Source organism: Silurus meridionalis, chromosome 6, assembly GCF_014805685.1.
Source record: "Silurus meridionalis isolate SWU-2019-XX chromosome 6, ASM1480568v1, whole genome shotgun sequence".
Classification (NCBI taxonomy): Eukaryota; Metazoa; Chordata; class Actinopteri; order Siluriformes; family Siluridae; genus Silurus; species Silurus meridionalis.
The window spans coordinates 125,431-146,537 of NC_060889.1; the positions used below are offsets into that span (position 1 = coordinate 125,431).

The following is a 21,107-nucleotide window of genomic DNA, read 5'->3' on the forward strand; positions in this document are numbered from 1 at the left end:
CTGATGAAATGAGTGAGTCTTGATGGGCCAGATGGATGGGCCCGTGGCTGGATTGGTAAGGGCAGAGAGCTCCAGTCCGACTCAGGCGCCAGCAAGGTGGAGGTGGAGTACTGGTTTGGGCTGGTATCATCAAAGATGAGCTTGTGGGGCCTTTTCGGGTTGAGGATGGAGTCAAGCTGAACTCCCAGTCCTACTGCCAGTTTCTGGAAGACACCTTCTTCAAGCAGTGGTACAGGAAGAAGTCTGCATCCTTCAAGAAAAACATGATTTTCATGCAGGACAATGCTCCATCACACACGTCCAAGTACTCCACAGCGTGGCTGGCAAGAAAGGGTATAAAGAAGAAAATCTAATGATATGGCCTCCTTGTTCACCTGATCTGAACCCCATTGAGAACCTGTGGTCCATCATCAAATGCGATTTACAAGGAGGAAAACAGTACACCTCTCTGAACAGTGTCTGGGAGGCTGTGGTTGCTGCTGCACGCAATGTTGATGGTGAACAGATCAAAACACTGACAGAATCCATGGATGGCAGGCTTTTGAGTGTCCTTGCAAAGAAAGGTGGCTATATTGGTCACTGATTTGTTTTGTTTGGTTTTGAATGTCAGAAATGTATATTTGTGAATGTTGAGATGTTATATTGGTTTCACTGGTAAAATAAATAATTGAAATGGGTATGAATTTGTTTTTTGTTAAGTTGCCTAATAATTATGCACAGTAATAGTCACCTGCACACACAGATATCCCCCTAAAATAGCTAAAACTAAAAACTACTTCCAAAAATATTCAGCTTTGATATTAATGAGTTTTTTGTGTTCATTGAGAACATGGTTGTTGTTCAAATTAAATCCTCAAATAAAATTAATCCTCAAAAATACAACTTGCCTAATAATTCTGCACTCCCTGTATATATATATCTTACACTGCATGCATAGCAATGTGTAAAGCCTTGTGGTCACATATGCAGCGTTCACTTGATATGCACAGAAACCTTGTAGCAGCACTTAACAGGAAGTGAGACAGCACACGTCCCACTGGTTAATCCACTAAACAGATCAGTTTAGAGAAATTATCATTCAATTTAAAAGCATTATCAAAGGTATGGAAGTCTGCTTTTAAGGTATGGAAGTCTGCTTGTTTTGCCACTTTTGAAAGGAGGTTACCCCACCTTGCTAAATAATTATAGACCTATTTCCAAACTTTGAGCTTTGGCCAAAGTGTTGGAATCTTTGGTTAGTGAACAAGTGAAAGAGTATTTAAATGCTCAGTCAATTTGATCTAAGTATCAATCTGGTTTTAGAAAAAAACACAGCACTACAACTGCTGCTATAAAAGTAATTAATTATATAGTCAAAGCACTTGATAATAAGAAGCACTGTGTGTCTATGTTCATTGATTTGTCCAAAGCATTTTACACTGTTGACCATAGTATATTAGTGCAGAGACTGATCAGTATAAGTTTATCTCAGCACTCTCTGGGCTGGTTTATTAACTACCTTGCTGATAGTACTCAAGCTACACAAGTTGATGGCCTAACGTCAAAATATTTATCAATCTCTAAAGGGGTCCCGAAAGCTCCATTCTAGGGCCACTTTTATTCACTATTTATATAAACTGTCTACGGGAAAATGTTCAACATGCATCTTTCCATTTTTATGCAGATGATACGGTCATTTATTGTTGGGCAGCTACCATTAGGAAGGCGTATGAATGCTTGCAAACTGATTTTGATAGAGTGCAAGCACAGCCTTATCATTTAAAGCTTGTGCTTAATGCAGAGAAGACCAAAGTAATGGTCTTTTCAAACCCAAGGAAAAAAGAGTTAGACCTGAATATTGTTACTGACCAGGGTAAAACAATTGAGGAAGTTTCATCTTATAAATATTTAGGATTTTTAATTGATGAGCACCTTTCTTTTGAGCTTCATATACAGAATTTAGTAAAAAAGTTGAAATTGAAGCTAGGTTTTTTCTTTAGAAACAGATCTTGTTTTACCTTTTCTGCTAGAAAAAGGCTAGTTGATGCCACATTTATTCATCTATTATTGATTATGGTGATCTGTTGTATATGAATGCCCCATCAAAGTGTCTTCAGATGTTGGATGCTTTAAGCTTTAAGGTTTATTTCAACATACATATTACATATTAATTTATAAAAAATAAAAAAATTCTCCTCATCTGCTTGCTTACTATATGTCGATGAAGTTAATTTACTGGCATTCAGAGAGGAACAAAGGCCAATGATGTGAAAGAGTTTATCCACAGAGTCACACAGGAGTCATGCCAATAAAAGAGAATTAAAAAAATAACATTATAACGGTACAGTAAACATGCCCACCTTCATTGGGCTACTGCAATTTAGCTTTATCCACTTTAAAAGTGCGATATTTTGTCAGAACCACAGTAAGTTTCCTTGACACAGTATAGGAAGTGAGAAAAACTTCTAAACCACTTTACATGTGAAAATATTTTAAGCCTTTACTGCCACCCACAGCAAACAGTTTATAGACCATGAGATCAGACACTGAGCAGTCAGGAAGTGTTTTGGTGTCTTGGACTGACTACTTTTGTATCAGAAATCTACACCGAGTTGCAGCAGGACAAAAACAGGACTAAGACTAGAACAGCAATGCTGGACTACCGTGCATGTCGTGTTTTCATCTTTAAAGCGCTAATGTTTGTGATTTTTAAGGGTATGTACAGGGATGAATCTGGGATTTTTAATGCATACTGTACTTAATAATTTCATTTTAATGAACTGTTTTAATGGTGTATGTCAAAGACCATAATAATTGTTTGCAAATTTACTGAGCTTTCATAATGTTGTAAGTGAGGGCAGAGAATTCATTTATTGTCTTTGACATTAAACATTATAAGCTACATAGCATAGGTGAAAGTATAAATTAGATGCTTTGCAACTTATATTGTATAAAGTTTCCAAATATAAAAATTCATAAAAAAGTTTAAATTGTAAATGTTTTTCTGTGGATACATTTGAAAAAGTTTGAGCTAACTATTTTACTAAATGGACTGTTAGAACTGTTGAACATTAAATGTGCTGTTCACTTTGTATTCAGTAAATTTAAAAATCTTCTGTAACAGTTTTATTGCCTAAAATTTTCTGCTATTTTGTATTTGTCCTGACAATCACAGGGCCCAACTGCATTTTATTAATTTTTCATATAACTGCCTACTCTTATCATTCTTTATCTGCTTTGGTTATATTTAGAAAACCTCTGTAAAAAATGAGTGGATTGCATAGTGAATACATTTTAGTAGTTGGCTACTGTCATAATGACAAGGGGTAAACAGAATTCTAGAAATTAATGTAAATTTGTAAAAATAATAACAATCACATGCACATAAGAATTCAATCCCTTTACTCAGTATTTAGTTGAAGCAATTTTGGCAGCATTTACAGCCTCAAGTCCTTTAGGCTTTAACACAACAAATTTTGTACACTTGGATTGGGGGATTTTATGCTATTCTTTAGAGTAAATCCGGTCAAGCTGGGTCAGGTTGGATGGGGTTTGTCAGTGGACAGCCTCTTTCAGGTCTCTCCAAGAGATGTTAATAGAGTTCATGTCAGAGCTCAAGCTGGGCCACTCTAGTACATTCACAGAGTTGTCTCTAAGCCACTCCTGTGTTGTTTTAACTTTTCTCTTAGGGTCGTCATGTAGGAAGAACCCATGGCCCAGAATGAGGTCCTGATCGCTGTGGAGCAGGTTTTTATTGGGAATATCTCTGTACTTTACTCTACTGAGCATTCCCACAATCTTGACCATTTGCACAGTCCCTGTTGCAGGAAAATACCTCCACAGCATGATGTTGTCACTGTCATGCTTCACTTTTGAGATCTGTTTGGGCAGGTGATGAGCGGTGCCCGGTTTCCGTCTAACGTCTAGAATTCAGACCAAACAGTTAAATCTTGGTTTCATCAGACCAGAGAATCTTGTTCCACACAGTCTGAGAGTCCTTCAGGTACCTGTGGGTTTCCATGGGTTTTGCCCCAAGGAGAGACTTTTAGCCACTCTGCCATTTAGCCAGTCTGCCATAAAATTCTCTGTTCTTGAGGGAACTCAGATTTGAACTATGTTCCACATTTAAAAATGGATTGCATTCAGTCAATGTGCGACGAACCAAAAGCCCTGTACCAAAATAATTTGTTTAAAAATGCTGTTGGTGCCAGTTTGAATTTGCAAAGGATTACTGCTTTGATATATGTTAGAATACTATTATATTATATACTATATATGATTGATGGCACGGTTGTAACATTGTCCTTGGTTGTGGCATTGTGTAATTGCGTTGTGTAGAATCAACATAATATACACACGGTTCCATATATATACACACATATTTATTGCGCACACTGATTGTTATATTTTCCTCTGCTGCAGGTGTGTATGTTGCTTTGGCTGACACAGTGATGGTGCTCAAAGTTGGGAGCTCCTTGGATCTTCCTTTTAATAACCCAATAGAATCAGGGTTAACAGTTCAGTGGAAGTTCAATAGAAACACTTTTTTTGAATACAGAACAGACCAAAATTTCACATTTCTAGAATCCCAGTTCAGTGGAAGATTAAAGGAGAACTATAATCCATTTGGAGTCACTGTACAAGATCTTCAGCTCCAAGACACTGGGACATTCTCAGTGGTTGCAAAAAGCATTAGCAGACAGTATACAACTCAAATATTTAAAGTTTATGTTCAAAGTAAGTATGATTTACATTATGAATTTAATTTTAATATGTAGAATTCATTACTTAAATATATTTATTGGGAATTGTTTAAACTCTCTGAAGGCAACATGTTTATTATTTTGCATTGCTAAATTATAAATTAAGCTTTTTGAATCGATTTGTTTCAACAATTCGTTTTAGATGTCTTTTCGTGTGTGTGTGTGTGTGTGTGTGTGTGTGTGTGTGTGTGTGTGCTTTTTATTTTTTTTGTTTGTTTGTTTTGTAAATGTACGAATAGGTCCCATAACCTCTGTACAGATTGAGAAGTCACAAACATGGCCGGTGTCCACAAACAGCTGTAATGTTGATGTGAAGTGTGCAGCGCTCGGAGCTGAAAATGTCTCCTACCAATGGAGTGGTTATAAAACAGCGCGTGGAGCTCAGCTGCAGTTGAGTCTCTCACCAGCAGAAGGAGCTGTTACACTGAACTGCACTGCATCTAACAACGTCAGCTCAAGTTCTGCCTCAGAGACACTGAGCTGTGAACAGACCAGAACAAGTATATTTTACACCTACACGTACCTACTTTGTGTTCAGTGTGCTATAGCACTATGTAATCAATTACAACTATAGGCTTACAAGTGTTTAGGTGTGTCATTAAAAAAATGTCTTGTAATGTAATTTTATTCATAGATACGAATTTCCCTCTTTTTTCGTGTCACTGAGCACGACTTTCTATGTGATGTATTTCAATAGAAAGTATTTTTGGTGCTTCCGCCATCTTTTCTTTCTTCCACTGGCCACAACACAAACGCTGTATTGTTTTTTTTCTCGTTTGTTATTGATTTTTCAATCTTTAAGCACTAATACTAAGCAGGAGATTTTGTCCTTGTTTTTATTGCTTTATATTCTGTAAGCTACTCTCTATTATAAACCGTCACTGGTTTCTTCTTAATTAAGAAGACTGTGTTAATTAGTGACACACACATTAATTACAATATTACCCTCACCCTTACATTTGCTGTATATTCTCTGCATAATTCTCTGATAAAAATTTGGAAAAAAATTACCTTTAGCATTTCTATCAGCATTACCCATGGTCCTCTGTCTCCATTGCTATAGAGACAGAGACAAACGGCGGCAGTTGTGCTGAGTGACACGAAAAAAGAGGGAAATTGGTGTCCATGAACACAAATCAATAGATTCGAATTTGTGACTATATCAGAAAATGCTGTGAGACTGGGTTGAATGGGAACCTTAAATCTGGAATTTCACTTCCATATGAGAAAAAATTAAGTGTAAAATTGAGTCAGAATTCAATTATAATAAAATGTAATTATTTTCTTTTTAAAAAACATTTACTCACAGGAGCATATATACAGCTAGTTATTCCTAATATTCCAGATCCACTGTGGAATTATTTGATATATTTGTAGAATCTAGTATTTCTAGGATAATCCCGCAGTAGAATGTAGTGAGAATTGGTGGTATGAGCTTTCCTCACCTTTCAGAGAAAGTAGAGATTCTGCTGGACTTTGTTTGTTATGGTGCCGCTATTAAGGCATTAAGTGAGGTTGTCAATGAATTCTTGATAATCTACATAGAGGAGCCATTGATATACAGTGGAGTAGTTGCTATGTGTCCTTCTGAAGTCATCAACCATCTTTATGTTTTATCCAGATTTAGAGACAGGTTGTTAGCGTTACACGACTCCATAACCTCTGCACTTTCTCTCTGTATGTGCACTTGTCATTCTTGCTAATGAGATCGACCATGGTCATGTCAATGACAAACTTGATGATGTTATTTGACCTGTGCATTGGTACACAATTATGTGTCAGCATTGTGAACAGCAGTAGACTGAGCACACCACCATGAGGGGCCCAGTCCTCAGTGTGGTGGTGGTGCTGGGGATGATGTCTCCTGAGGACCAGAATCCAGTTGCAGAGGGAAGCTCATGCCTAACATGCCCAACACTTCCCAATAAGATGCTGAGGAATTATGATTTTGAGTGCTTAGCTAATGTCGATAAACAGCTTTGTAACAATTATTGGATATATTGTATGAGTGGTCACTTTTGTGGGTTGTTTGAGGACATTTTTGTTATCATGTTGAGTTGCAAAGTAAAGTTGATACAGACAATTGGACAGTGTGTCTGCTTATGTTCATCATGAACACTTACAATGTAAAGAGTGCAAATAATCATCTGTCAAACAAAAAATAATGGTTTTAAATTCAGAAGAAAGATATATATAAAAATTGTAGTTGAATAATTTGTCCAAACAGTTAAGTTAGTATATAGTATATAATATAAAGTGCACAGTAGTTGAGGCATTACAATGAGCCAAAATGGAACAATTTGGATTTCTATATAAATCATATGATGTGTTTGCAGGTACCATACCATTGTACATCTGGATTACCACAGCAGGAGGAGGTCTTCTTTTACTTTTTGCTGTTATTGCTGCACTGATTTATTGTTGGAAATCTCGTAAAAGTGAGTTAAATGTTAACATACACAAGCACACACAAAGTACATTATACATTTATCGAATGTTCCGAATAAATGATAAATCTGTTGCTCTGAAATTTAAAGTACAGTCAGTTAAACTGCAGTAAAAATACCAGATCAATATATGTTTTAGCTTAACGCCTAATCCACAAGCACACACACAAACACATAGTATATACAGTAAGGAAAATAAGTATTTGAACACCCTGCTATTTTGCAAGTTCTCCCATTTAGAAATCATGGAGGGGTCTGAAATTGTCATCGTTGGTGCATGTCCACTGTGAGAGACATAATCTAAAAAAAAAAAAATCCAGAAATCACTATATATGATTTTTAAACAATTTATTTGTATGATACAGCTGCAAATAAGTATTTGAACACCTGTCTATCAGCTAGAATTCTGACCCTCAAAGACCTGTTAGTCTGCCTTTAAAATGTCCTCCTCCACTACATTTATTATCCTAAATTAAATGCACCTGTTTGAGGTCGTTAGCTGCATAAAGACACCTGTCCACCCCATACAATCAGTAAGAGTCCAACTACTAACATGGCCAAGACCAAAGAGCTGTCCAAAGACACTAGAGACAAAATTGTACACCTCCACAGGGCTGGAAAGGGCTTTGGGGAAGGGGCTCCATGCAAGATCTCACCTCGTGGGGTCTCAATGATCCTAAGGAAGGTGAGAAATCAGCCCAGAACTACATGAGAGGAGCTGGTCAATGACCTGAAAAGAGCTGGGTCCACCGTTTCCAAGGTTACTGTTGGTAATACACTAAGACGTCATGGTTTGAAATCATGCATGGCACGGAAGGTTCCCCTGCTTAAACCAGCACATGTCCAGGCACATCTTAAGTTTGCCAATGACCATTTCGATGATCCAGAGGAGTCATGGGAGAAAGTCATGTGGTCAGATGAGACCAAAATAGAACTTCTGGGTCATAATTCCACTAAACGTGTTTGGAGGAAGAAGAATGATGAGTACCATCCCAAGAACACCATCCCTACTGTAAAGCATGGGGGTGGTAGCATCATGCTTTGGGGGTGTTTTTCTGCACATGGGACAGGGCGACTGCAGTGTATTAAGAAGAGGATGACCGGGGCCATGTATTGCAAGATTTTGGGGAACAACCTCCTTCCCCTTAGAGCATTGAAGATGGGTCGAGGCTGGGTCTTCCAACATGACAATGACCCGAAGCACACAGCGAGGATAACCAAGGAGTGGCTCTGTAAGAAGAATATCAAGGTTCTGGCATGGCCTAGCCAGTCTCCAGACCTAAACCCAATAGAGAATCTTTGGCGGGAGCTCAAACTTTGTGTTTCCCAGCGACAGGCCAGAAACCTGACTGATCTGGAGAAGATCTGTGTGGAGGAGTGGGCCAAAATCCCTCCTGCAGTGTGTACAAACCTGGTGAAAAACTACAGGAAACGTTTGACCTCTGTAATTGCAAACAAGGGCTACTGTACCAAATATTAACATTGACTTTCTCAGGTGTTCAAATACTTATTTGCAGCTGTATCATACAAATAAATAGTTAAAAAATCATACATTGTGATTTCTGGATTTTTTTTTTTAGATTATGTCTCTCACAGTGGACATGCACCTACGATGACAATTTCAGACCCATTCATGATTTCTAAGTGGGAGAACTTGCAAAATAGCAGGGTGTTCAAATACTTATTTTCCTCACTGTATAGGAGAAGCAGTTTGCAGGAAATAGCATCACAGAGACTATTATTATATCTTTACATACTCTTCTATTATGTTTTTATACAATATTTGTTATTTAGATATGTATTTTCCTTATTTAATAATATGAAACATAAAAATAGGGTGCCATTTTGAGGGTTGGAACGGATTAAGGGCATTTTAAGTACAAGGGAACCCGGTTAGGTCGATGTCCTAGGGGGTTGACAAAAAGCGTCGAGATAACCGATGATCAAGATAAACAAAAACCAATATGGCGGCAATATATTAACATGCTTGAGATTTCTTTATGTACATGTGCGTTAATAAATAAGAATGTACATGCACGTGTTTTTGGAGGTCTTTTTACACAACAGCGTTGCAGTGAATTGTTTGATGAAGGCATGCTATAAAAATGTACATACATGTTTGTTAACTGTCAGGAAACCACCTGCCATGCCCCCTTCGGCGGCTGTCAAACCTCCGCTTTCTCTGAAGCTCCCGGCTTCAATTGCGCACATTCAACACTCATCACCAGCTCCTATTTAAACCCCTCACTTCCACACGCTCACCTCTCGCCATTATTGTTGGTATATGTTGCTTCACGGCAGCCGTTGTTATCGTGCATGCGTATTCTGGTACGTGCCTTCGCACTCGGACTCCGCACTCTCTCATCCTGGATTCCGCCGATCATGCCTTTGTTACTTCTATGCTTTTTCTGCTAAACCCATGTTTTCCAACATTGCAAACACAAAGATCACTCACAAAATCACAAAAAATTTGTGGGGTGTAGTTCGTTTTTACAAAAAGCTAACCAGTGTCAATATTTAATTTCTCGAGTCATTTCACTCTGACACACAGCTCTGAAAAGTGTCCTACACCTGTAGCATCTGTAAGGCTTGATTTTTCCGACACTTCTGCGAGTTCTTCTGCGGCTGCACAGCGCTGATCGAGATAACCGACGTTAAGTGGCAAATTATTCCCCCCTTGTGCTTGAGATATTAGGGTTTGGCAACATAAAAGAATCGACATAACCGATTAAAAAATGCTAAAACAAAGCGAGAATTTGGTGGTTTCACTTCAAAAACGTCGACTTAATAGGGTTGGCGAGTTAACCGAGGTCGAGATAAGTGGGTTTGACTGTATTTTCAATGGGGAAAATTGATTTGATGTGCGAGCAAATTGAGCTACGAGCTCGGCGCGGAACTAATTAAACTCATGGGTCAAGGTACCACTGTATATACAGTATATATAATGTTGTGACGGCGCAATTAAATATTTTGTTTTCAATACAGTTAATGAGAAAAAAACAGCCACAAGCAATAACTGTGGAAGAAAATAATTCAGTCTGATGTTGCAAAAAGCTAACAATGCAAAAATGTTAGTTTGTTTACTAATCTTTGACACATCCAAGACTGTGGTAAATGGTTAAAGAAAATCCAGTCCATGATCACTTTATATATTAAAATTAATATTATTTTTAAAAAGAAAACAATATTGAGCCGAAATACTTTATTTTTTTGTATATTTTAACAGACGTGCCACCAATTTTGCATACAGAGAATCGCTGACATAGCAACATTTTTAAAATCATGGTTGGAAAATATATGTCAAAATAAGTTTATCCACTGAGACAGACTCATTGATGTTAAGATCTGGGCACTGTGGGGCCCAAAACTATTACTTCCAGGACTCCTTGTTCTTCTTTACACTGAAGAAAGTTCTAATTACATTGGCTGCATGTTTGGGCTTGGTGTCCTGCTGCTGGATAAATTTAGGGCCATTAGATGCCTTCCTGATGGTATTGCACGATAGATAAGTATCTGCCTGTATTTTTCAGCATTGCGAACACCATTAATCTTGACCAAATCTCCAAACTTATTTGCAGATATGCAGCCCAAACTTTCAAGAAACTCCACTGTGCATCACTGTTGCCTGCAGAGACTCTGCAGAGATTATTGTATCATACTCAAAATAGTTTTTTGCTACAGACAAATATTTTAGATTTTGTCTCATCAGTCCAGAGCACCTGCTGCCATTTTTATATATGTTTTAATGCATAGTTGAGTCACTTATACATGTTTCAGTGTCAGAGGTATAGCTTTTCATCCATAATTCTATGTTCTATGAAGATTACTTCTGGACAGGTGGCACTGTTGGAAATCCACCAATATCAAAGGGAAGTAAACATGATGTGTCTTTCATCTGCTGCATTAAAATTCATTGGCTTACCACTTTTTTGTGCTTTTTCAAAATAGCGTGAACAGTACATCTTAAAACCCTAGTCTGCTTTAAAAATCTTTTCCTGAGAGAGACATTGTTGATGCAATATATCTACCTTGTATCTGGGGGGTGCAAGATGGCGGACAGGGAGTAGCAGTGGTTTCCTTTAGTTCCCGCACCAATCAGCTAATTACTTAAATATTTTTCATTTATTTGAGACTCAACACCACAGTTTTGGTTATGCTAAGTAGCATTATGTCTTTGGAAACTTTTTTGGCCACACTCATTTTTAAAAATGCCCCGTGCTGCAAAAAAAAATTAGAAGAAGGACAATTTGTGAGGGTGATGCTAGTGGCGATCTTGAGTTAAGTCCGGCCATGATGAAGGCGCGTAAACACATGACTGAGACGATTTCGAAAACAATAAACACCAAACTCGACCCTCTAGCTGAGCTTGTACATATTCATTCTCAGCAATTGGAGAACTGTAAGACTCACCTGGATGAGGCTTAACGAAGAAGTGCCTCATGGGAGGAGTTAGCAAAGAGTTGGCAGGCTCGTGTTTTGGCCCTTGAAAGTCAAACTGCATTACTCGTTGATAATGTAGATTATTTAGTGAACAAAGGACAGGGCAAAAATGTTTGCATTCTCGGCTTAACAAAAGGGGCAGGAGGTCCTAACACAATGTAATCTATTCAAAAATGTATCCCGGAGTTTCTGCATTTGCAGAATAAAGGTGATTTCTTCAAGAGTTAAAGGGCTCAGCGCACTCTAGCTTCCAAACCAGGTGTCAAGGAGAGACCCAGACCATTGGTGGTGCGCATGCATAACTTCGGAGACAAGTTATGCATGCGCACATTGTGAATAGAAATGTAATTTTTAAGATCTTGAATAGTGTTAAGGATATGCGAGGCTGTTATTTTGTTGTGAGAGGGTTATTGAATGGAGAGAAGATAATGTGAGAGAAGATAATGTGTACCTGCTGAGCTTTGCTCCTGAGTTTCTTACTAAGGCTTTTTATTTTTAGATCTGTTGGACATTGCATCCGGCACAGTGATTATAGAGGGGAGTTTAACTGTTTGTTGAATTCTTTATTGAATAGACTCCCTTTTAAGAATTGCCCTCCCACTAAGCAATCTAAATCTTTATCTGCTTTGTGTGAAGAGTTGGGCTACAGTGATGTCTGGCATACTCTTAACCCACTGTAAACAGAATTTGCATTTTACTCCCCTCCTCATAAGCCATATTCTAGGATTTTTTTCTTTTTTTTGTTCCTAGCAATTTTGCAATATATCTCCAGTTGTACAATAAGTAATACTGTTGTTTAAGATCATTCTATGGTAATACTGGACATGTTAGTGGGAAGACCTTCAAAATCTACTAAGCGATGGAGATTCAACACGTTATTGCTCAAAGATTTTTTTTATTTATTTAATATCTTTATTCTGAATTTAAGATTTTTTTGGTCACTTAATTCGGTCAATTGAAGGTCATTTGATTTGTCCCTGTTGTGGGAGTCTTGTAAAGCCTACATCAAAAGATTGGCTATACCCTGTTCTATTAGAAAAAATGGAATCAGAACTCAGAATGGCAACCAAAGATTTAAAGGGAGAACAATCACTTGATTCTGGGGTTATAAATTCTACATTTAAGCAGTTTTACTCAGATTTATATCAGTCTGAATATTCTCCTCAACATGATACAGATATAAAACGTATTTTTGACAGGTTAACACTCCCACTTATATTGGATGAACAAAAAATAGTCTTAAATGCCCCCATTTTAAAGAAGCCTTAGTGACTTTACATAGGCTACAATCTGGTAAATCTCCTGGTATGAAGTGTATAAAGAATTTGTGCTCTTTTTTGTTAGCTATGTATGACCATTCATTTATGATAAATAGGTTGCCTCAGTCACTGAGAGAGCCCAGTGTCTCTTTTATTTAAAAAAAGGAAAAGATCCAGAGAGTTGTGGGTCCTACAGATCGATCTCTTTTCGAACATAGATTTAAAGCTGCTCTCCAAAATCATCGCATTGCGAACAGAGAAAATACTTCCCTCTATAATTGACTAAGACCAAACAGGTTTCATTAAGGGTAGAAGTTCCAGTAACAATATTAGGCGACTTCTTAATGTCCTTAAGCTTTCTCACAATTGCAATACTGACACCCTTGTCTTATCTTTAGATGCGGAGAAGGCCTTCGACCGAGTGGAGTGACCTTATTTTTTTACAGTCTAGAAAGTTTTGGCCTTCGTAATAACTTTATTCAATGGGTTTGTCTACTTTACTCTGCACCTCTTGCAGCCATTGTCACAAACGGCCACATCTTGGACAAGTTCAATCTGTTTTAGGGCACTAGACAGGGATGTCCCCTCTCCCCGCTGCTTTTTGCCTTAGCGATAGAGCCACTGGCTCAGGCACTTAGGGGGGACACGATCGTGTCTGGAGTGTCGGTGGTGCTAAAGAACAAAACTATTTTTAGAGTGCTCTCTGTTCGTACACCAAGCAGCTTAAAAGACTATGGGAGAGGGAGTTACTTTTAACCATCACAGAGGAGGAATGGGAACTGATCTGGAGTCAGGCAAATAAGATATCTATTTACAACAGGGCCAAAGCTATTCAGCTCAGGATTGTGCATAGATTGCATATTACACCACTTCTTAGAAGCAAGTTTGAATCAAATAATTCACCATTATGTGTTAAATGTAAGGTGGAAATGGGAGATTACACCCACTAAATTTGGAATTGTCCTGTAATTATAACTTATTGGTTAAAAGTTGTTGTTTTTATGAGCAGTATGTTTGGACTGGAGATACAGATAGACCCATTGTCTTTGATTTTGGGTCTCCCAGTCAGACACCTGCGGAACAAATTTAATAGCCATTTATTTGATATTCTAGCCATTGCTGCTAGAAAAAATTTATTACTAACCTAGGTCAATCTTTGAAAGGATGGTACAAGATTATTAGATAAATGATTCTCTTAGTTCTTGACCCGTGTTACTCATCAGACTACTGAAGCTTTTCACCAAGTTTGGACTCCATACCTCGATTATATCGATGTCTTTTTAAGTAATATTTTGAGTTTTGGCATGATTTGTTATTATTATTATTATTACTAATATTATTATTATTATTATAACTACCTAAAATCCAGTGTAAACACAAACATACAGAGAGAGAGAGAGAGAGAGAGAGAGAGAGAGAAAACACAGATTAGTATTCATTATTTAAATTAAATAGAGATTGATACTTGCTACAAAAAAGTTACTAAGAAAGCTAAGAAGATTATTCAGTCAGGAGCAGTAAGTGATTTTATCCTGAGTGTCTGTCATGCCACCCGTGGGTAAATTAGAAGTCCTTATTGTCAAGCCCTGTATCATTTCAGGTTTATCTAAACACACTAACTAGGGTAAGCTGGTAAAAACACTTAAGGTGTTTAGCTTTTCATAAATTTTAGGAAGAGCCATCTGCATATAGTACTTCAAGTTTGTGGTGATTTTTACAAAGATTTTTACTCCACACGGTTTACAAATGTTCTTTTTTATCCACATTTCTGTTGTTCTCTTTCTACGGGATAATGAGATTTTGAAAGTTTTGTGCAGCATGTGTATGTGTGGCGGGTAGATCAGTGCACATGTGTGCACCTGAAGCTATCACAGAGGAGCTTCGTTTTTATTTGATCTCTTATTCATTACTCCCTAACATTTTGTCTGGTTTTTTTTCATTGACAAAAGTGTCAATTAATTTACCTTATTGTTTTCAATACCTCATTAACAACTGATTTTTATTTAGTTTTCTTCTTATTTTGGTCAGTAAAAAAATATCATTGACGAAAATTATGACGGAATTTATTATTCAACGAATTAACACTGCTTGGTTCAACCTCCATATAAGATAAAATATATATTAATTGGTCAAACAGTGGGGAAATTTCTAAAATGTATGATAATTAGCACCTCCCCTGATCCTACAAAATATCCCTGACAAAAAAAAAACAACAAAAAAAGGATCAAATGTAATAAAACGATAATCAAATGGGACAAAACCACGTGATATTATATTTTGCTGCTTTAAAATCTGCTACAATTTTAATTTTTTTAGGAAAAAAATACTAATGACTAATATATCTGTAATTGCACTGCAATTCCACGGTTGGTTTTATGATGTAATGTTAGATCAGGACTTTTCTACCTCTTGTATCATACATCACTAAATGTTCTGATAATGCTGTGTTGGGTGGGTGGAAATGGCACAGGAACACAGCCTTCTTAGAAATGTTTAATTTGTTCTTGAGAATTGACTGAAGAATCTTTTGAAAGTCAGCCCTCGCTGATGTTTCTTTCATGTGTGGCATCCTAAAGGAAGTCTTGCCCTCCCTGTGTACAATTTTGATAGCCCCTTTTCTATTTTTTTTCTCGTTTTTTGCAGAGAGCAGTAGATAAGCTTAAATACATTGAGGATTTAATATCAACCCCTTACAAAGCAAATCTAGGTCAAAGAATATTGTTCCAGGTCTCAAACAATTTTATCTCTTAGATTGGTTTATAGGAAAGCAAGAACTGCTATTCTACAAAGTTCTACCATCTATTATAACACTTTAAAGCCATAAGTTGTATTGGTTTTGATTATCTTAAGTAAAATTTGATAACGTATAAACTACAGGTTTATATGAGTTAACCAGGTTGAGTACAGACAAAATACATCAGAGTATTCTGCATCAGGTTTCTCTGAAATCTGAGTTTATCTGTTAGTGTCTATAAGTTTATCTCTAATGGGAATGCCATTGGATGACCGTGGCAAGAAAAACTCCCTGAGATAGAATGAGAAGAAAACAATGAGAGGAACCAGACTCAAAAACGGATCCCATCCTCATCTGGGTGGCACAGAATATCCATTGATTGTGAAAAAGTGTTTGCCCCCTTCCTGTTTTCTTGTTTTTTTTGCATGTTTGTCACACTTTAAACTTCATATCATCAAACAAATTAAAATATTAGTAAAAGATAACACAAGTGAACACAACATGCAGTTTTTAAATGAAGGATTTTATTATTGAGGGAAAACACAATCCAAAACTACATGGCCCTGTGTGAAAAAGTGTTTGCCCCCTGTTAAAACTGTGGTTTATCACACCTGCGTTCAACTTCTCTAGCTACACCCAGGCCTGATTACTGCCACACCGGTTCGCAATTAACAACTCTCTTAAATAGGACCTGGCTGACAAAGTGAAGTAGACCAAAAGATCCTCAAAAGCTAGACATCATGCCGAGATCTAAGAAATTCAGTCTGGAAAAGGTTATAAAGCCATTTATAATGCTTTGGGACTCCAGCAAACCACAGTGAGAGCCATTATTCACAAATGGCAAAAACATGGAAGAGTGGAAAACCTTCCCTGGAGTGGCCGGCCGACTAAAACTACCCCAAGAGCACAACGACTACTCATCCAAGAGGTCACAAAACATTTTTTTGCTGAGCAAAAAGAACATAAAGGCTTGTCTCAGTTTTGCCACATCTTGATGAGCCCCAACACTTTTGGGAAAATACTCTGTGGACTGACGAGACTAAAGTTTAACCTTTTTGTAATGTGTGTGTCCCATTACGTCTGGCGTAAAAGTAACACCACATTTCAGAAAAAAACATCATACCAACAGTAAAATATGATGGTGGCAGTGAAGTTGCTGCTTCAGGACCTGGAAGACTTGTTGTGATATACGGAACCATGAATTCTGCTGTTTACCAAAAGATTTTAAAGGAGAATGTCCGGCCATCTATTCCTGACCTCAAGCTGAAGCAAACTTGGGTTCTGCAGCAGGACAATGATCCAAAACACACCAGCAGGTCCACCTCTAAATGGCTGAAGAAAAACAAAATGAAGACTTTGGAGTGGCCTAGTCAAAGTCCTGACCTGACTCTTATTGAGATGCTGTGGCATGACCTTAAAAAGGCGGTTCATGCTCTAAAACCCTTCAGTGTGGGCGAATTACAACAATTCTGCATAGATGAGTGACCAAAATTCCTCCACAGTGCTGTGACAGACTCATTGCAAGTTATCGCAAACGCTCGATTGCACTTGTTGCTGCCAAGAGTGGCCCATCCAGTTATTAGGTTTAGGGGGCAAACCCTTTTTTTTACACAGGGCCATGTAGTTTTGGATTTTGTTTTCCCTCAATAATAAAAACCTTCATTTCAAAACTGCATGTTGTGCTCACTTGTGTTCTGTTACTGTTATTTAAATTAGCTTGATGATCTGAAACAGTGTGAAAACCTTGCAAAGAAGAAGAAATCAGAAAGAGGGCACACACACACACATATATATATATATATATATATATATATATATATATATATATATATATATATATATATATATATAGTGCCTTGCAAAAGTATTGACCCCCTTGGCGTTTTCCTATTTTGTTGCCTTACAACTTGGAATTAAAATTGATTTTTATTTGGATTTCATGTAATGGACATACACAAAATAGTCCAAATTGGTGAAGTGCAATGAAAAAAATAACTTGTTTCAAAAAATTTTTAAAAATAAATAATGGAAAAGTGGTGCGTGCATATGTATTCACCCCCTTTGCTATTAAGCCTCTAAATAAGATCTGGTGCAACCAATTACCTTCAGAAGTCACGTAATTACTTAAATAAAGTCCACCTGTGTGCAATCTAAGTGTCACATGATCTCAGTATATATATATATATATATATATATATATATATATATATATATATATATATATATATATATATATACCTGTTCTGAAAGGCCCCAGAGTCTGCAACACCACTAAGCAAGGGGCACCACCAAGCAAGCGGCACCATGAAGACCAAGGAGCTCGCCAAACAGGTCAGGGACAAAGTTGTGGAGAAGTACAGGTCAGGGTTGGGTTATAAAAAAATATCCACAACTTTGAACATCCCACGGAGCACCATTAAAGCCATTTTTAAAAACCACAACAAACCTGGCAAGAGAGGGCCGCCCACCAAAACTCACGGACCAGGCAAGGAGGGCATTAATCAGAGAGGCAACAAAGAGACCAAAGATAACCCTGAAGGAGCTGCAAAGCCCCACAGCGGAGATTGGAGTATCTGTCCATAGGACCACTTTAAGCCGTACACTCCACAAAGCTGGGCTTTACGGAAGAGTGGACAGAAAAAGCCATTGCTTAAAGAAAAAATAATCAAACACGTTTGGTGTTCGCCAAAAGGCATGTGGGAGACTCCCCAAACATATGGAAGAAGGTACTCTGGTCAGATGAGACTAAAATTGAGCTTTTGCCCATCAAGGAAAACGCTATGTCTGGCGCAAACCCAACACCTCTCATCACCCGAGAACACCATCCCACAGTGAAGCATGGTGGTGGCAGCATCATGCTGTGGGATGTTTTCATCAGCAGGGACTGGGAAACTGGTCAGAATTGAAGGAATGATGGATGGCGCTAAATACAGGGAAATTCTTGAGGAAACCTGTTTCAGTCTTCCAGAGATTTGAGACTGGGACGGAGGTTCACCTTCCAGCAGGACAATGACCCTAAGCATACTGCTAAAGCAACACTCGAGTGGTTTAAGGAAACATTTAAATGTCTTGGAATGGCCTAGTCAAAGCCCAGACTTCAATCCAATTGAGAATCTGTGGTATGACTTAAAGATTGCTGTACACCAGCGGAACCCATCCTGCTTGAAGTTGCTGGAGCAGTTTTGCCTTGAAGAATGGGCAAAATCCCAGTGGCTAGATGTGCCAAGCTTATAGATACATACCCCAAGAGACTCGCACCTGTAATTGCTGCAAAAGGTGGCTCTACAAAGTATTGACTTTGGGGGGGTGAATAGTTATGCACGCTCAACTTTTCTGTTTTTTTGTCTTATTTCTTGTTTGTTTCACAATAAAAAATATTTTGCATCTTCAAAGTGGTAGGCATGTTGTGTTAATCAAATGATACAAACCCCCAAAAGATCCATTTTAATTCCAGGTTGTAAGACAACAAAATAGGAAAAACCCCAAGGGGGGTCAATACTTTTGCAAGGCACTGATATGCACTGATATGCACTGATATATAGTGGTGATCAAAATTAGAGTATACAATGTATAAACAATTGAACAATTCTGAAATAATGTCATCTTCACTGCTCAACAGTTGAAGGAGTTTTTGTTCTGTCTATACCATGCTACCAGAACACCTTTTCCACAAAATAACTAAGGCATTTCCAAAAAAAACATTATTTTGCAGAAAACACACTGATCAAAATTAGAGAACAACAATGACTGTAGCATGGAAAAAGATTACAACATAATTTTCTGAAGGTTACAACAGTCAGCAATTAGTAGGAAGTGTACAGGCCTCTGCTCTGAATGACTTCAGCACATCTGCGGCCACAGGACAGCACTAGTCTCTCACACTGCTCTGGTGTGATTCTGGTCCACTCTTCTCCGTCTTCTCCACAGTTCGGTGACTGTAGTGGGTTTCTTGGCCATAACTTTGTCACCAAGGATTTTCCAGAGGTTCTCTATTGGGTTGAGATCAAGATTTGCTGTGTGACATGGAGCATTGTCCTGCATGAACACTGTGGGCTGATTGGGTGATGAACGCAGGAAAGGAACCATATGTTGTTGAATAAGGTTCTGATAAACATTTGCATTGCCATGTAGCTGCCATATAGCTGTATAAGAGGCCCAACTCCTGCTGCAGAAAACATGTCCCAAACCATGACCATGACCTCCACTTTTCACCGAATTCTTTACACACTTTGGGTTCAGTCTTTCTCCAGTTTGTCGCCAAACATAATGTTTCCCATCGGACCCAAATAAATTAAACTTGCTTTCATCACTAAAGTGAACTTTGGACCAGTTTTTCTCTGTCCACACAACATGCTCCTCAGCAAAGCTTAGTCTAGCCTTTTGATTATTTCTGCTAATAAGAGGTTTGGTCACTGCAGAGTGGGCTTTCAGTCCAAATGCTATTAAACGTCGAGACACTGTATGCCGAGACAGATCCTTACCCTGTTCAGCGCTAAACTGGTGAGAAATTCCAGCTGCAGTGTGGAAACGATTGCCCATTGAGATCCTCCGCAATTTTTTATTTATTTTTTTTATTTTATTTAATTTTTTTTTTTATTAGATATCATTCCCCATGAAGGTGGTAATACAGTGTATGCAGATGTTGATGTCAACGCAGGACACTCGGGGCAGAAGAATGTAAGTATGCATTTATGCTTCTGGGTATTTTGCTTTGTGGTTACATTCCTAGATTTTAGCAATTTCCCATCTAGCAAACAAATAATTGTTCATAAATGTTATCAAATACCCTTGAAGTAATGTATTTTCCAAATAGCAAACCTACATATACTTTTTTAAACAGACAGTTAGTTAGATTGAATACAAATTGGCTTTATATGGTTGTAATGTACATTGAGTTTCTATTTGCATTACAGAAGCGCTCTGACAGTGTTGTAAATGGAATGACAGTTTATGAAACTGTGGATGATCTCAGAACAGACCCAGAAATGGTAGGTTTTGGTAAACATAGACATATGTCATAAAATGTTTTATTTTTATTATTATTATTATTATTAATAATAATATTATTATTATTATTAAAGCTAAGCTTAATTGTATTCTTTATATATTGTGTTAAAAAAATTTTTTGGACATTTTCTATTACAGACCATTTATGCAAAAGTAACACTTCCACAACAAACAAATGTCAGTGCCACTTCCTCTCCCTACCAGAAAGTCCTCTGAACCATTAAGACATTAAGCAACTTTAATTATTTAATTGTTCCTTGATTTTTTTTTTCTTTTAGTATATTTTATGTTCATTATATGTTATTGTATATGTCCATGTAACCTACTGACTATTATTTTTTACAGTTATTTAGTTATAAGCAATGTAGATAATAATAATAAAAATGATAGAATTCTGCATATTTGTAAAACCCTCAAATGTTAATAAAGTCTGAAGTTATATTTAGAAGTTGTGTAAAATATTGTAGCTTCAATAAGT

The 21,107-nt window shown here is 37.5% G+C and overlaps 1 protein-coding gene across 1 annotated transcript; it reads left to right on the forward strand.

Moving 5' to 3' along the window:
• Window positions 1–2,523: 2,523 nt before the first annotated feature.
• Window positions 2,524–21,077, forward strand: LOC124386749 (CD48 antigen-like). The gene is made up of 7 exons (XM_046850704.1): window positions 2,524–2,694; window positions 4,402–4,716; window positions 4,982–5,242; window positions 7,079–7,180; window positions 20,223–20,299; window positions 20,536–20,610; window positions 20,768–21,077. The coding sequence occupies exons 1-7, from the start codon at window positions 2,631–2,633 to the stop codon at window positions 20,843–20,845; spliced, it is 972 nt and encodes a 323-aa protein (XP_046706660.1). The 5' UTR covers window positions 2,524–2,630; the 3' UTR covers window positions 20,846–21,077.
• The last annotated feature ends 30 nt before the right edge of the window (window positions 21,078–21,107 follow it).